This window comes from Cupressus sempervirens, chromosome 7, assembly GCF_028749045.1.
Source record: "Cupressus sempervirens isolate cs-2001-9-10 chromosome 7, ASM2874904v1, whole genome shotgun sequence".
NCBI lineage: Eukaryota > Viridiplantae > Streptophyta > Pinopsida > Cupressales > Cupressaceae > Cupressus > Cupressus sempervirens.
The window spans coordinates 557,122,720-557,141,448 of NC_143124.1; the positions used below are offsets into that span (position 1 = coordinate 557,122,720).

Below are 18,729 nucleotides of genomic sequence, written 5' to 3' on the forward strand. Positions count from 1 at the left end.
TATTTTGATAAAAGGAAGAATAACCATTTGCGGATGAGATTGTAATTTGTTTTGAGTTATATTGCATGTGAGTCTAAGAGTCTATGATACTGATTCTCAGTATTGTATAATAAATGTATTGTTCCGTGCATATGCTGACTTGGCATTGTGCAAGAGCCGATGGTTGAACTGGCCGCTTATTCTAGAGTTTTGAAAGATGCTCGTAGTAGTTGTCAGTTCTCTTTTTCTTTTGGTTGCCTCATGGTTGAATAATGCTCTTATTTGCTCTTCTTGGTTCATTCTATGTGTTATTTGAGGTGTGTATCTGGAAGTGTTACCAGATGGCTACAATGACTATGTCAAAGATTGAGTTTATGCCTACATTTAGTTTAGCAAGTTTTATGATCATCGGTTAAGAGCCAAAATAAGATGAAATAGGTACAAGGTATAACAATAAAGATATTTGATGGCACCAAGGATTTACTGGCTAGATGGCCTGATAATGGTGAAGAGATGTGAGTAAACCGTAAAGAAACCATGCAATAAAGATGTTCAGCAACAAACAAAAATATACATGTATCCATAATAAATGAAATAGCTCATGCATATTCCGGTTAAGGTGATCTCCTACTACCATGTCGTATGACGTGCTATATATATCATGATGCCCAGTGGATGGAATGATGTTCCCTGTCAATTCCGAGTAGGGAGGGCCTTTCTCGTTAGAGATCGTGTGGGGATATATATTGAGGTCCGCGGTTGGGTGGTAAAGCCCCTGGCAATGTTTCACCTCTCTCAAGATGTCAGATATGCATCAAACAGAGATAAGCCATGAAATCAATTGTTTATCGGAAACAGGTATTATCATTTTTGTTTATGAGAAGGTAAGAATAAATTGAGTTATTTCATTGTTATCATCATTTTGCTTCATATAAATGAATATTGAATATAAGTAATTATCTAATCTTGAGAAATTGTCACAGATAAGCAATCGTAAGGAAAAGAAATCCAAAGCCCTAATTGAATCCGTGGTATCAAAAACCTTAGTTGAATCTGTGGTTGCGGAAGCCCTAAATTGAATCCGTTGTCGCGGAAATCCTAGATAAAATCCATTGTCTCGGAAGTCCTAAATTGAATCTATGGTCGCGAAAGCCCTAAGTGGTAAAGCAGTATCAGAAGCCCTAAATAAACCGATGGTAATCGATGCCCTAATTAGTAAGATGATATGTGATGCCTTAATTTAAGTTATATTGGTATTTAGTGGTATTCATCAAATGATTTTGAGATAACAGTCGATTTGAGAAATTGTTATAGTGTATTGGTGGACTAACTCGTGTGGTTGCAGAAGCATACTTAGTTGATTTTTCAGTCTCAGTTTTTCGAGGTATGTGATTTCAATTTCTGAAGCTATTTCATTTAATGGTATTTCAAGTAATTAGATAAGAAATTTTGTTTAACTGATTTTAACGGTAAATCTTCTTCACATGAACATGAATGATGTAATTGCCTTCCTATGAAATCAAAGTTATAACTGAATTCTACGCTTATGTTAAATGTTAAATTAGACCTGGGAAAAACTGTTTGTTACACCAATTCCACCCGCTGTCGAGTTTCCTCCAACAATTCTTCTGTGCTCAGGTTTCTGTCGGCAATCTTCTGGAATCTCCTTCGGCATTCGGCTTGCTGTGCCAGAATTAAATTTTCTTGCGTAGTACCGATTCCATCTTTTCCCTTGACCTCATTTCGATCCTTGTTAAGCTGATTTGGCATTAATCTTCATTCCTCCCACCTTCCAGGTTCATAGGGCAATGGCGCCAAATGTTTACCGTACTGGTAAAGAAATCAACGCATACAGACAATGGAACAGAACAGCAGAATTATATTCGCATATGCCAAACATACATTATGCTTGATAAGATGAATGATAGTAGAAGATGAATTACAATGATCCCAGACAGGATATAAATACTATCCGCCAAACCTTCCCGAAGGAGTCCATCGGCCACAAACATTATGTCCGCTACAAACTGTTTACCCATCGGCTATAGCATACAGAAACACCGACGACAATCACCCTGTTGGCTACAGAAACACCTACGACAATCACTCCGTCGGCTGACACAATTTCTACTGACGACAAAGGGAAGGGTGCGATTAGTTAAATTGATAATCAATATATATTTTTGAAGAGATATGTCTCTTCATTATCCAAGAGTTGCCACCCTTATCTCTAGCATGGTATAAGAGGACAGTCACACACACTCAAATGGAAGGTGGGGTAGAACTATCATATTTGAAATCTCCTCTAAGAAAATAATTTCCTCATCTGACATCATTTGATTATAAAATAATGAAATCTATCAGAGAGATCGTCATTTCTACAATCACGTATTGCTGATAGCTGGTGCGTCATTAGTGTTATTGCTGCAGATGTAGATAAACTCTGTGTTGGACGCAGCAGTTTATTATTGAAGGACAATATTATGTATTAATAATTGCAAGTTCAAGCATGAGATACCTGTAAGAGATCTTTCTAGCCAATTGCTGCATCCATTTAAAGTATTAGTTTGGAAACAATAATGCAATTTCTATATAATCATAGCTAATTGAACATCTACCATTATGAAGTAGGAGAAGACTAATATTCTTTAAATACAAAACAACTTGTTTAAAGAGATATAGTAGTTCTTTAAAGAATATCATTTCATACATCTCATCTGTTTCATCGTCTGAACATTCACAAGTCATAAACCTTATTTGAGGATTTACGAGAAATAAGTTCTTGTAGCTAGTTTATAGAGGAAGTGTCCCCACTATCCTAACCGTAATGAAGGGGGCCACCATAGTAAGGTTGCCTTTTCGTTTGATTTCCTTTGATTTAGGAGCGTATTGTGAGGGGTACTCCTTTGGTGCCTTGAATACCTTATTGCTTTCTTTTCCGCACAAGGCTTTTCTTTGTTATTTATCTCTTGACTTGGAGAAGCCGTGAAATGAACTTTCCGTCTTGAGCACTTGGACGACTATTTCCTTTGTATCGAGCTTGCACTTAATAAGTTAATCCATCAGAAACAACTTTGTGGCATATCCAAAGAATGTCTTTGCATCCGGTTTTAGCATTTCTTCATATTTTATATCTTTTGGGATAGAAGCTTCATATTTTCCTTTTAAACAGAAAGTACTATCGGGACATATGTTTTCCGAAGAAATAAAAAACTAGAAATATTTCTATTGATATGGTTGTTTTTCGTCTTCATTTCTCATCTTTGCTTCGGAAATAAGCTTGAAGATGCTCGCTTCGAAAGGGGAAGCATCCAGATTGATGGAACTCCATTTCTCTACACAGAATTAGATTCTGACTTTGGATCTTTACTCCGAGAGTTCCATAGCTTTAGATCTTTGTTATTCTGATCTTCTCATCATGAAATCAATCTTCAAATATGCCTGGAGATCTCATCATTGTTTTATTCTTCAGAATCTTGCCTGATGAAGTATGTTAGAAATGAAAATCCAATAGCAGGGGACAGAATCCAGAAAAACATCTTGCTAAATATAAAAACACACATTGCAGAACCAAGATAGACTCTCTTCTCACCAGGAAGACACTCACCCAGAAACCCACCCAAACCTAGATCACCTAAGACCTTGATGTAGAGAAAAAGTGAGAATCTTGCATGGAGGTGTAGTGGGGAGCGGAGCAAGGAAAACCCGGTAAAAACACTTAAGGCAAGTCTCAAGGATGTTTGATGAGAAGAGAGCCACCTAGGGGCTACCTAGACAAGGTCTCAAGCATAAATGCAATGAAAACTCACCAAGCTAAAAGCTTACAGGGGTGGACTGAAAGTCTGGCAACATATATATAAAATTATTTGTATCTCATTTTAATATTTATTATTGAATCCAACTTACAGATCGAGGACCTTATAAGGTAGATTTTTATGTTGTCGATATGAGAGGTATTGATGTGGTTATTGGGATGAGCTAGTTACATATTGTTCAGGACTCCTATTCTTAAAAGTATCAGAGACAACAATATGAAGTTAATTTCATTTAGACGTATCAACACCTCATTCATCATGATGCAGTTGAGTGGGCAGTGGAGTGTACAATGTTACCTACTCTTGATAGGACAGGGAAACCAACTTATCACCCTGATATTCAGCAGTTTAGAACTAAGCACTCTAAAGTGTTTAGTGATCTACCACCTGGGAAGCCACCTAATAGAGTCATATAGAACATCATTGAATTACAGGAGGGCAATAAGCCCGTCATGGTTATTCCTTACCAACACCCTAAGCGTGTGAAAGATGACATTGAGAAGTCTATTTAGAAGCTGCTGGCTATGAGTCACATTAGGCTGAGTAAGTCCCCTTTTGTGTGATTGGTTTTTTTGGTGAACAAAAAGGATGGTACAGTAAGGATGTTGAATAAGAGGACAATTAAGAACCAATATCTTATCCCACGCATTGATGAGCTGATTGATAGATGAGATACATGGGGTGTACTACTACTCCAAGATTGATTTGAGATCCTGTTATCATCAGAGAAGAGTATGGGAGCAGGATGTGGAGAAGACGACATTCAGATGACATTTGACACTCTGAGCAACTCTTTACTAATCAACATATAATGAAATATATGTGCGCATTGTACATATTTGCATGTGACCATAGAGTAAATAAAGGGAACTTGAAAATATTGCAATTTACTTTATATGCATTGTAATTAATTTTTCTCAAATTCTGAAAAACAAACAAATCATATATTTCAAAAAATTAAAAAAAATTTTACAACAATTTCAAAAAATTCATATTGGAGTTCTTCAGTATAAGACCTAAGCTCTTTACATTTTCTGCGCTACTGCTTTGTTTCAGTAGTCCCCTGGACCCTCCCGTTGGTCTTTTGTTGGACATTGATAAAACTATCTTATCTTATCTTATGAATCAGAAATAAAATATGTTTCAACAGGTGTATAATTAGTATTCTGATAAGGATTGAATATAAAGTCCTTGCCAAAGGCTAATAATAGCTGAAATTTGCATATTTTTGTCATATATTAATTCTAAATAGAATGGAATAAACTTAATCACCTTCACATTTCATGCAAAAGTTAATAATATCTAGAGTTTGCACACTTCTGTAGTTCTTTAATATACAGAAAAAAATAAATACAAAGAATAATAATGTTTGAAGGAGACTTAAATTAAATTCCTGCAACTTTGACCAACTTGAATTGATGTTTCACTTGGTCATTGGATGATGCATGAGACTCTATCATGATGCTAAAGTTTAGTTTATCGCCCTTATCCATTGGGCAATCAACACGATGAATGACATATTACAACCACCATAAAAGCATACACTAAAGTGTATCTAACCCATTTCCGAGTGCGACTAAGCAATCAGTTTTTGACAAAAAAAAGAAAAAAAGCTTATATTTATAATGTCTGTTGTCCCTGTTGAACGTGCTATTTCTATATGAGCATGACACTATCAGTAAATTTAATTTTACCGTATATACTCTTGAAGCTTTGGTATTTGGAGTCTGGACCACTTGCTACTATATTATTTTTGCTAAAAACATTCTGGGGTTTTGGATGTAAGGGTGTTTGTTATAAGCTTTTTTACAGACCACGAATTAAAACATTTTCAATCATCAACTCTTATATTTGTCATTGTCAAAGAAATTCACTTTGCATCTGCTTTCTTAGTTCGTCTAGTCACAAATTGTTCTTTGGCAAATATATCTAAACATTAACTAATTTTTTGGGTAGAAGTTCATCTCAATCGACTATATTCCAGAAATTTGTTGAAAAATATTGCAAGCATAATGCATATGTAAATAATTTTATCCCTAAGATAACTATTTCTTATAGAAACGTTAAGAACTTTCCAGCCTGTCTATGTGATAATTAATTAACTATTTTTTTAGTTGTCTATGTGATACTACATTCTACATGCTATTCATGTCTTTCATCTTGGAAACTGTCTGGTTGCTTTGATGTATTTCTACATTATCACAGGTAATTTGGTCTGAATCTTGAGTGCAATGCATATGCTGGCAAATGAAATAATTCAATATTTGTAATGCGTCTTCAGGACATAAGTAAACTTTGTTTGATTTCTGCTCGAGAAATTGTTATGTTCAATGATTGACCAAATACTTTATGTGGTAGGTACCATAAAATGCTGTCTACGGCCACTAAAGAGAACATTGTGTTGGATGTCACAAATTTCTACGACTATTTTTTCACATCTGACAATGAGTGCAAAGCCAGGGTCACAATCACTCGCCTACCTTATTTTGATGGAGACTACTGGCCTGGTGCCATTGAGGATACAATTTTGCAGCTTCAGGTTGGTGACGAAAATTTTGGGAAGCAACAAAAGAAATTAAAATCCAAAAGAAACACAACTGATTTGATATCTCATGGTGCTGGATTGCCAGACGGTTTCCTCAAGGATGCTCTGCTAATGCAAAAAGTAAACTTTCTTCTCAATTTCATATAGCGTGTTCTAGATGCCTGTCTCTTCTTCTGATACACACAAAATTTTCTACTTTGGGATTTTAATCATTAAATTCACTTTGCTACTTACTGCTAACTTGGTGTTTGTGACAGCTACATGAATCTGCCTTAGCAATGAAAGATGATTTCATCATGGTTCATATGCATCATTCATGCAGTCATTGTCGCCTGTTTATATTGTCAGGAAAACGCTGGGTTTGCAACCAGTGCATTAATTTCCAGATCTGTGACAAGTAAGAACATGAATTAAAATTATCAACTTTTAGTGATGACTATTTCAAATGGACCAGGATGTGTATTAAGTTGCATGTGCATTTACCATAGTCTTTTTTAATGTCATAGTTATCTTCTGGTAAACTTCACTTCTACATTCTCATTTGTAGCGAGTTGGGGTGATTACCATCAAAAAACTATTTGAAAGAGTCAATATCTAAAAAATGATACATGATTATTACATGAAAAATGAGGGAATTTTTTTCTGGTGCTGATGTGTAGCCAAATGGTGATTATTGAATTTTGGAGTGTTGGAATTGGTTAGTTGTATGTGTTTTGCAGTTGCCCTCAGTCCACATTTGATAGAATTTTCTCGTCTCTAGGATATATTTGTGCAGCTGAGATGTATTAATTTCTTAGAATAAACTTCGATTGCATTGAATTTTTCCAGTGTGTACCTGATTGCCTGAATAGGATTGGGTCAATTTTTGTTTTGGGTCCAGCATAGAATTTTCTTTCTCAAAATTATGGTTCATTCACCCATATTATGACAAGAATGTTTATCATTTCTGTTGTAATTGCCCGCCATTTAATATAATTTTAGGGAAAATGTTCTGTAATTGTTTACATAATTATAGCTAATTTATGGAAAATGTGTACAACTCACCCCTTTCTCTAAATCATCCATTTCATTTATTTCTCATATTGTAATTTCTGAATTTGCATGTCGTCAATCGACTCAATCCACATTCCATGTGTTGTTGTGAGACTTCTGACTGTCCCTGTGGCACTGCATTGATATCTTTTTGCTTTGGGAGAATCAAGAGTCAGACATGTGTGTACTTTCTTAAAAGCTTGTGAATATAGTAACTGCATAACTGCTACTCAACTTTAGTCACTAATTCTTGATGAGTTTCATAGTAATATTATACATAATTCTTAATTGGCATTACATTTCGTACTGTGTTTTATGTGATTAACCTGTATAACCCCATTGGCATGCTTTTCTAGTGGCCCTTTTTCTTCTTGTTTTTGCTTTCACATCAGCAGAATAAAAATGCAAGCGTTGCATATCACATATATAGCTCACAAAGTTATATAATAGTGCAACATTCTATAGCATTGCATAACACTTTGAAGGCCATTGGCCATAAGGATTTATTAGTCAGAGAAATGGAATAAGCTCATAAACTGTACCATACCAAATGTTTTCAAGAATTTCCCAGGAACTTCTATTTTAAAATCTTTTTATTAATTTAATTAGTCCTATAACCTGCCAAAGTGATAGATTTCATTTTTAGAACATTTCCAGCACTGAAAGCCTCTTTCAACTTTTCAGTATCTTAACTTTTGAAACCTTCCATTCTTTTTTCTACAAGCTATAATACTGGGGTGCTTGATAATTTAAAAAATAAAATAATGGTGACCTCATTTGAATTAATTAAATATAGCTCTGGATTGCACTCGATTATCGAGGATGGTCAAAATACATATAAATTAATAATTGATAATGCAGGACTGATAAATGGTCCCGTCTGGGTTACTAAAATCATGTACTCCCTCCATGTAATATCCCTCACTATTTCCACTACAAGATGCATCATTCTCAATACACATTTTGCCAAACAGTTTGTAGATGCCTCATTGTAAAGCCAATCACCTGAAATAAGTCTTATATGCTTGATTCTAACACAATGAAATGACATGTGTAGTTTCAATATCCGTTTTTTAACAATTATTACAAATAAGAACATATAATATTTACCTAAGTTACTGGTTTGAGTTTGAAGAACTAGTTTACCGGTACGGCAAAATTTTGGAAAGGGGTTTTGTGTTTGTATGTACAAAAGCTTGTAAAAATTATATATATGTATATAAATATACATACATACATACATACATACATACATACATATTTATGAAGCCCTAAAGCATGAGTTAAAAATTAGAATGTCATAGTATCATATGATTTAAACAACAAAAACACCATAAACTTTAAAACTTGTAATCATAGCATCATGAATCGTGATCATACCATCATATACTTCAAGCTTAACGTCAAAGACTCAAAACATTAAAATTAAATCATAATGGCAATTCCAAGTATACCATCATATACTTCAAGTTCAACATCAAAGTTTCAAAACATCAAAACTTAAATCATCATAGCAAGTTCAAGTATTATTGTTTCAAGTTCAAGTAATGGATTAAAAATTTTTATCGAGACAAAATAACCTACTTGCACACCACAAATGAGAATTAGAAGCCAACATAAGCCTTTCATTTCCACCTTTTAGTGTTAAGGATGTCAGAACTCTATAAAACTTGTGGAAAAATGTCACTTAAATAACGTTCGTGGGTCCTAGTTCATCAAAGTTCGTGCTTGGTTTGACATGTTTGGGCATGGTTCACCTGGGTTTGATCTAATAGCCAGCATGCTCAAACTGGGTCCTTGACCTTTCGAACCCTAGATGGACTAGCAAGCGAACTGGACTAGGACCTGGTACTAGTTTGTACCTAGTCATGGTCCGAAGGGGCTAGGGGCAGACCAGGGTAACTAAGATATTTACAAACAACTGAGAATGTTAAATTTCTGAGCACTAAAAGTATATGAAATTTTTGAGCAATGTTGTATTAAAATGATAACAGTAGTTCATTTACAAATAGTTCTAAACTCTGTATAATATTCAGTAGTTTGACATGGCAAGTACTCACTCTTCCGGCAATTGACCACTTGATGGATTTGTCACCATTTCTACAACATCCATGTAATCTTTTCTGAAACAAAAGATTAATGTGCACTGAAGTAATAAAATCAATAGCAAAGATCTTATGTTTCTCTGAAGCTATAACTATTCATATGTCATAACCACTCTTACACAATGGATGCTTTATCTAGCAGTTACACACAGGTAGATGAATACTGGCAATTATTAATGCTAGTAGCAACCATGCTTGCATGTATCTGATTGGATTCTTTTAATGAAAAAATAGGTTTTGCTTTGCATGTTTTTGATCCACATAATATTTATTCTCCATGCTAGAATGAAAAAAACTCAATAAACTTAGCAGTAGGAAAGGAGCTTTCTCAAGCCACAGAACAATCTTTTGGAACCTAGCCAGAATGTGGCCCTATAACCATCTCTGTTGGGCTTGACTGCTGGGCAGTTGAAGAACCATAAGAAATGGGCACGGATATTTTCCGAAAATGGTATAACCTAGAAGAAGTAGCACAGGACAACCCGTGGCTAGAAGGATTCACAACCTTAGTCCAGTCTTGTGCTTTCTACAATGACTAGTACAGTAGTACTAGGGTTTTCCCCTGAAGTCTGGTTTCACTTTCTATTTTGTTTATTCAAATTACAATCACTGTACATGCCTCTAGAGTCTCTAGACTCTACATGACAATGAATATCAATGAAAATTCTAGAGTTCCATATATAATTGTATTTCATTATTATGCTTATGCAATATTTTGTCATTTTCCAATTTTTCTATTAAATTGCTAAGAAACAAAATATAACATTTAACATTGAATTAAAATTAACTTATTGAGGTTTCACATTTAACAATCAATTTAATTAATAAATCACTTGACACTTACTTTAGTATAGGGTTTCAGCACTAGCAGTACAGAATAATATGTGGAACATAATTGATAGTTACTTTTACAATCAGATTTAACTATCCATTGGATAGGCTTATTTTACAATCAAATTTAAAGTATCATTGAAAATCTATTTCATTTTTAAAATTAGAAATATTCTAATATACTTAAGAACTATGTTAGTAATATTATAAAGGTCATGCCACGATGACCGTTGGATGAACAAAGATTGACGACTTTAGATGATTTTAGGGCTGAATTCAGCAATATCCGACTAGCTTTTCCAAAGGCCCCAGAAAGAAGACACGTGACAAACATGATCAAGTGTGAAATCACTATGCTCATAGTAGCACTGTTTGATTAAGTTAGATCAATGACCAAAGATTCTTTTTGGGCAAATGTGGGTCACGCTCAACCATTTTTATAAATGCAATTAGAAAAAAGACATGTGTCATCTCTAGTCTCTAGTAACTAATAAATATGCTATATAAGAACGCTCAACTATTCATATTGTAATGACTTTTTAATTAAAACTTTAATTTTAATTAAAGCTCTAAGTATGCTATATGAATTAGAATAATTTAACTATACTGTATTAGGTCCTTACTTATATTTTAGGTATTGTCAAAAGCATAAAATAAGATAAATATTTTGTTAATGTAAATGGTTTAGTTTGAAATTCAATGCACATTGCACAAATGCACAAGTGTTAATAGAATCTTGTTTTTATTATAATATAATAATAATTAATAATATTATTATAATTTAATATGATGATGCAAGTGTTAATAAAATAAAGGGGATGCATCCACTACCGTTGGACGAGCAAGGATCAACGACTCAAGATGTATTTCGAGCCGATTTGGGCAACACTCAACTCGTTTTCCCAAATCACTCCGGAGAGAAGACACGTGATGTACATGTAATACCAGTGACTATTCAATAATCATTTTGACATGGACGGTGGATATCATATTGACACGCGAGATAGGGGATCAAGCCGACCACCATTCGATCAACTTAGATCAACGACTTTAAATGAATTTCGGGCCGATTTCGGCAACATTTGACTTGTATTCATATTCCCTAGGAAGAGGACATGTGGCATATTTGATGTAACATCTATTGCAGCATCTGCATCCTTTACAACGTTGCACACTGTTTGATCAACAAAGATCGAATGGCTCTAGTCATATTTCAGCCCGATTTCGGCTAGAGTAGTCTTGCTTTCTCAAATGCTGCGGAAAGAAGACACGTGCCATACACGAATTAGGTTAGAAAGAAAACACGTGGCATTGACATAGACCATGCTGCGGTAATGGGACATGTGAAGATCGACGACTAACACTATTGGAGCATCAAAGATCGACGAATTGAGATTTATTTTGGGCCAAATTTGGCTGCCTTCAATTTTTTTCAAAATTTCCCCAGAAAAGAAGTCTTCATAAATTAGCGATAACTATTAGAGTTAATCTTGAATAATACTATAACGTTGTACATTTATGGTTTCATGAATAATTATAATACCAACTGTCCATTGTACAATGTATGTTAGAATTAATCAAACACATGCTCGAGTAATTTGCTTTCGTGCATACCATAAGGTTTAGTTTTCATTATTCAAACTTGGATTTCTGCAATGTGCACAAATTATCAATACAAGGACCAAGATTGAGTAAAAGCCGTGGAGCTATGAGCATCAGAAACCTACTCCTAGTCTTCTTAGACAACTCACAACGTCACAGAAAATAGTTATCAATTAGAGTTTCAACTTTCTAGGTAAGATCTTGATTCGTGAACACATTTTTTATTGATAGTTTAGTAACTAGTATTTGTTTACCGTGCTGGTAAAGAAATCAACACATACAGACAATGGAACAGAATAGCAGAATTATATTCGCATATGCCAGACATACATTATGCTTCATAATATTAGTAATAGTAGATAGATGATTTACAATGATCCCAGACGGGATATAAATACTATCCAATTAACCTTCCCAGAGGAGTCCGTCGGCCACAAACATTATGTCCGCTACAAACTATTTACCTGTCGGCTACAAAATACAAAACACTGACGACAATCATTCTGTCGGCTATAGAAACACCGCTGGGACCATCCAGTCGGCTGACACCATCCCCCCCAAAAAGAAAAGTTGTCTCCGGACGACAATTACAAAATATCTGAAACAAATTAACAAACAAAATACATTAACGGACTCATTACAACAAGATAAATCTGCTTTTGACACTTCACTGTCACTTCATCCTGTGCTTGTAGCCTGTGCTAACACAACACTCTGCCTCCTCAATGAAGCTGACCTTGATAGCCACCTGTGCTGCTTTCTCTGTTTTCAATTTCTCGGTACCCTGAGCTAAGTGTCGCTGCACTGCCTCCAACTGGATGATTTGCTCCTCCCGAGCTCTCTACGCATCCACCAAGACAGCCTCCCGGCCAACACCTACTCCCAGTGTCTTTGGTACATAGACACTCCATGCTTGCAGCAACTTCAACTCTTCTCAATTGGTCAAACTCCCACAACTGATATCCGTAACGATTGGGGGTCCAGGGGGCAACGCCCCCAGCGGGGTCGAGGGCAGCACCCCCGTGGGGTCCTGCTAAAATTAGCACTTCGCAACCCATACAGAAATGCACGGAGCACACCATCTTTGTCATTTTCTGCCGATTCTACACTCTTTCTGGCAACCACTGATGCTTCCCCTTCCCTTTGGCATTATCTGTCACTCATTCTGAACAACTTGAATCTGTCATTTTTAAAATTTTTTTTTATTTTTTAGAAAACCCCATCTTCTACATAGACTCAACAATTTCTCCTCTGCAAATGAGAAACAAAACTCCAACAATCTTTTGTTGAAACCACTCGTCTAGCAATGAGAAGCTCAACAATTCTTCCGGCAATGAAAACAGACAAATAGATCATGCTGCGAAAAACCTCCTGCGGGACAGTCCGTAGACATCTGCCGCAGGACAGTCCGTGGATAGCTACCCGTGGGACATGTCCGCGAGAGCCACCCGCAGGACAGTTTGCGTACCTCTGCTGCGGGTTAGTCCGCGAGGACTACCCGCGGGACATGTTCGCTGACCTTTGTCGTGGGACAGTCTGTGGACAGCCACCAGCGGGACAGTCCGCGGTAGCTGCATCTGCCCGCAGGACTTTTACTACTTTTTTTTTTCTTTCTATTTTTTTTTTTGTTTTTTTTTTGACAAAAATAAGATAAAATAGAAAGATAGCACCTCAATTTTGCTTCCAGGTGTCGCCATTTTGCAACGATGACGGAGTCAGCTGGCCATTCTGTGACAACGACGGAGTCTTCTTGGTCACCATATATTTGCAATTTAAATCCGTTGACTACCGGAGGCACCTCTTGCTCGTCCAATGTCTCCAATTTTATCACCCGACTGTCGCCGACCTCCCGGGTCTGATATGATCCAACCCATCTTGCCTTAAACCTTTCTTGTTTGATTTCATCCTGACCGTCGTACTTGAGTACCAACTGCCTTGGCTGAAACCTACTGAGTTTGAGATGTTTGTCATGCCAGGCCTTACGTCTGTTCTGTGTCACCTTCGTTGCCCACTGTGCCTGCGGTCGTCGCACATCTAACTTATTTCCTTGTTGTCGGCACCCTTCAACCAATTTTATGGTGCGATACATTCTTTTCTTCTTGTGCGGTCCGTTCACCGTGTACCGGACGATGGAATTTTTCTTTTTTTTGGGTCTGTATTGTATGTCCTTCCCTTCTTCAGCCGTAACCTCCTTTGCATCATTTGCTTCTCTGTATTCCTCCGGACACTCATTTTCCTCCTTTTTCTCACCTTCGTCAACCCTTAGCATATTACAACTCAGAAAGAGTTCGTAGTCTTCAATTTGCCAATGGTAAAGGCCATTCACTAAGTCTAGGTCGTCATCATTCGATCCTCCGTCTAGTCTCAATATTCCTTCTTCGTCTGGTTCCATTCTCCTCTTTCCTTGGTCATCACTATCGCCTTCACCTTCTGAGTCTAACGATGCTGCTTCCTCACCTACCATTTGTGTGTGCAGGTCAATTATGAATTTTTTGCCTCCGCGCTCCATTGATAGGGTATTTCATTTCCCATCATGTTTTACTTTTGCTTGCACCAACCAAGTCCGTCCGAGAATAGCATCATATCCTTTTCTTTTCAATGGAGTGACCACAAAATCTAATAAAAATGGTTGCGTTCCAATAGTTACCGGTTGCGCTTTCAAGATTCCCAACGGTTTGATTACATGTTGGTTTGCCGTGAGCAACTGAAATGTAGGTGGCCACAGCATCGGCTTTCCCAACTTCTTCCAAGTATCCTCCGGCAACACATTCACGCCGGACCCTCGGTTGACAATTGTGTTTGTCAAAATATTTTCCAAAATCCCCATCTCGACGACTGCCGGATGTCGTTCGGATGTGAGTGCCAGCAGCATTGGGTCTATTGTCATCACTTCCCTACTGTTCCTTCCTGTGTCCTTTGGTACTTTTGAAAACGACATATGATTCAGAATGGCCGTTTGTAACTAGAGCATTGTGAGAAGGAGGTCACTTATTTTGACCGATATCTCCGTTTGTAAGATCTGTCGTACAATGTTTTGTTCTGCGAAGTTCCTTGCCAAGGTGCCGGTGATGTCCTTAACTGAGATGTCCCTGCTGATGATGCCTTCGCAATTTTTGCCTGCGCTTCCCCCAATTTTCTCTTTTCCTCCGCTTGCCTCCGTGTAATTGCCAGAACCTCCTCTACAACCGTGTCGACAGTGATCAAGTTTACTCCAGACTTTGGACACTTGGAATTTTCGTGATCGCCAGGTCCGGACCATCTACGTAATAATTTCGGTGTGTTTGCTGTTGTATAATCCTGCGCAAAATGACCCCACAAATTACATGCTCGACATTGAACAATCGGCCATCCGTTTGCATCATACTGAGTTCGACTTCGGCTCCCATTATTATTGTTATTGTTCGCATTGTTATTTTGCCCTCTATTATTATTCCTGTACCCTCCAGATGTGGCACCTGTGCTATTCGTATTTCTGCTACTGCTCGACGGGGAAGCCTCCTGTGTAAGAAGCACTTGCGGAGATCCTGTTGTCTTCATGTTAAAGGGGCACTCTTTTGTCGAATGGCCCATTATTTGACAAATGTCACAGAATTGGTTCTTTGGACACGATCCTTTAGTATGACCGTCGGTCTTACACTCCGTGCACGACAGTTCACTGCCTTTTGGCTCCTGCATGTTTTTAAACTCCTTCATCATGTGAACCATATCCTTCTGTAGGCACGAACCTTCTTGCTACTGCCTTCGTCGTCGCTGCTATCATCTCCGGCAGGCTCGTCGTCATCAGAATCATAGGAGCTAGTTTTCTTCTTCTTTGTCTTCTGCTCATTTTCAAGGTCCAATGCTCTGTTATACGTGTCCACATATGATGACGGTGGCACAATTTTCATTTTCCTCTGCAATTTCGAGCGTAGGCCGTCCACGAACCATCTTTTCTGCAATCCGTCCGTCGACTTGCTTTCCATTTTGTTTATTAAGTCTTTTAATCTCCTAGCGTAGACGCGGACAGTTTCGTGCTTCCCCTGTTTGGTATTGAAAATCTCTGCTACGATTTCATTATCATCCCGCAAGAGTTTAAATTTCGCTAGGAACCCCTTTTTAATGTTATCCCAGGTATTTAGCTTTTGTGGATCCGTATCCGTAAACCAATCAATCGCCACACCCGTAGGGTTGCCGAAAATTGCCTGACCCATTCGTTGGCATTTGTGATTCCATTTGCTCGCTAGATCGTCTCACATGTCTTACAATGTCGGATGGGGTCGGCTGTACCATCGCCCTCAAACTTTGGCAGCTTTTCTTTGGGTCCCACCATCACAACTAAATTTGGTAGAGAGGCGTTATTGGGTCCTGCAACACTGGGGCTGTTTACTCCAACACTGGAGGTTTTCACTCCCATACCGGAGGTCTGAACTCCCACACCGGAGGTCTGCACTCCCACATCGGCAGTCTGAACTTCTACACGGGAGGTCTGAACTCCTACACCGGAGGTCTGAACTCCCACACCGGAGGTCTCAACAGCTGCAAACCTTGGTGAAGAAGAAGGATCTTTTGAAGTTGTCTCCCATGGAAGTGTATCTCAGACGAAGAGGTCACTTCACGCTCGTGCTTCCTCGGCACTGCGAGCCGTGTGAGTTGATGCTTTTCTGTTTGAATTTTCTTCCCTCGGCGAACACAAATTCAAGAACTCCTTCCGTGCTTCTTCCACCAATTCCACCCGTTGCCGAGTCTCCAACAATTCTTCGGCGCTCCGGTTTCCGTCGGCAATCTTCTAAAATCTCTGTCGGTGTTCGGCTTGCTGTGCCAAAATTAAATTCTCTTGCGCAGTATGGGTTCCATCTTTTCCCTTGACCTTATTCCGATCCTTGTTAAGCTGATTTGGCGTTATTCTTCATTCCTCCCACCTTCCAGATTCATAAGGCAACGATGCCAAATGTTTACCGTACTGGTAAAGAAATCAACACATACAGACAATGGAACAGAATAGAAGAATTATATTCGCATATGCCAGACATACATTATGCTTCATAATATCAGTAATAGTAGATAGATGATTTACGATAATCCCAGACGGGATATAAATACTATCCGCCGAACCTTCCGGAGGAGTCCGTCGGCCACAAACATTATGTCCGCTACAAACTATTTACCCATCGGCTACAAAATACAAAACACCGACGACAATCATTCTGTCGGCTACAGAAACACCGCCGGGACCATCTAGTCGGCTGATAGTATCGACTGTAAAATTCAGGGTTTATGTAATAACCGCAATAGGTTATAACTTCTTCAAACAGCAAAAATCTTTATACTTCAGTTGTTTGACATTTCGTCAAACACTTTGCAAGCAAGCTCTGATACCACTGTAATGACCCTCCTCAAATCTGCTCTCAAAAAATGCTGATGAAAGCTCAAGAAATTTCATCAAACAATTCACATACAAGGGACTTATGACTGATTTTGTATTTCAGCTGGCTTTAAATGACTCTTTTTTCAATTTGCATCAGTGAGAACTCCAAATGGACTACACAATGACCTAACAGAGTGTGCTACTAATTTTGATAATATTTAGTGCATATATATGATCTAAGCATGAGAAATGAACACATATAGCCAACTGGCATTTTTACAAACAGTTGGTATGCAAACTAACTAGCTAATAAATAATGATATTGAATTGCTTAAATGACACCAGCAACTATTATCTTCTTAATTTGCAATGAAATTTCTAATACAATGCTCATGAAATATGGCCAAGACTTTTGGCATTTACATGGATTACAAAATGATAATGCTGGTATAATGCACACTTACAGCTGAAACTTATAACAGTTAAAAAAACAATACTAATAAAGGAACCTGGTTGTAGATGGCTGTAATAATTTTCTTGAATACTTCCCCTTTTGCTATGCTTTTCTGATTTGCTTTTTCGGATCCGCTTTTTGAACTGCTTTTACGGACTTCTTTTTCAGCCCGCTTTTTCGGTTCTGCTTTTTCGGACTGCTTTTTCGAATTGCTACCATGTTGAATCTCAAGACCATATCTTTCAATGGCGTCAAGATTTCCAGCTTGAAGGGATTTCGTCCTTCAAACTATTGAGACATAATCTCCAGAAAATTTTCCAATTTCTTTGATATTTCCAAGCATACATAAAAGAAGCTCTTCCATTTCTTTTATAGTGTTCTCCCAAGGGCTCCATCTTTTGTTTTTTCAATGTGGGATAAAACATAACTCCCTTTATGTAACTTATGTCTCCAATGTGTTATAAAATAAAGGGGACTCTTTTAATTTAAATATTTCCCACAAACTATAGTCTATGCATTAATAAAATTAAATATTAAATTTAACTTTATAAAATAGCTTTATCAATGCATAACAAATCTTATCAATGATAAACAAGTCCTTTTTGTCGATTTTAAACAATTACCATCGACATACCGCTGCCCCTAGATGTCCGACCATGTCCAGGATGACTTACTATAAATAGTAAGTATGCCCAAAGTTGCCTCAAAACCCCTCAGAAAGACCTGCAACTGAAACTATCTAGGCCAAATGGCCTCTAAGTCCCTTTAATGTCTTGGTTAGCTTACGGGACCATGGAGAAATAGGCTAACGACAACATCATGCTATGAATGCTAAAAATGGGACATTATAGTTTAATTTCCAATTTATTGTGCATTGTAAGCCTAAATTGTTTACTTTTTAGCGGCTAGGTAACTTGAAAAGTTAAAAATTACAAATATAATTTAGGGTTTAAATGTTATTCGTGTCTGTAAATTGTAATTTGTGTTTGTGTATAGTTCTATAAATTTATCAACAATGATGA

The 18,729-nt window shown here is 37.3% G+C and overlaps 1 protein-coding gene across 1 annotated transcript in view; it reads left to right on the forward strand.

The window, feature by feature from the left end:
• Nucleotides 1-18,729, forward strand: part of LOC149547989 (histone acetyltransferase HAC1-like) — a 274,925-nt gene that overhangs the window by 162,830 nt on the left and 93,366 nt on the right. The window contains exons 10-11 of the mRNA XM_089792020.1: nucleotides 6,153-6,459; nucleotides 6,597-6,736. Coding sequence (XP_089648146.1) covers nucleotides 6,153-6,459; nucleotides 6,597-6,736 — 447 coding nt within the window. The remainder of the gene's footprint in view (nucleotides 1-6,152; nucleotides 6,460-6,596; nucleotides 6,737-18,729) is intronic.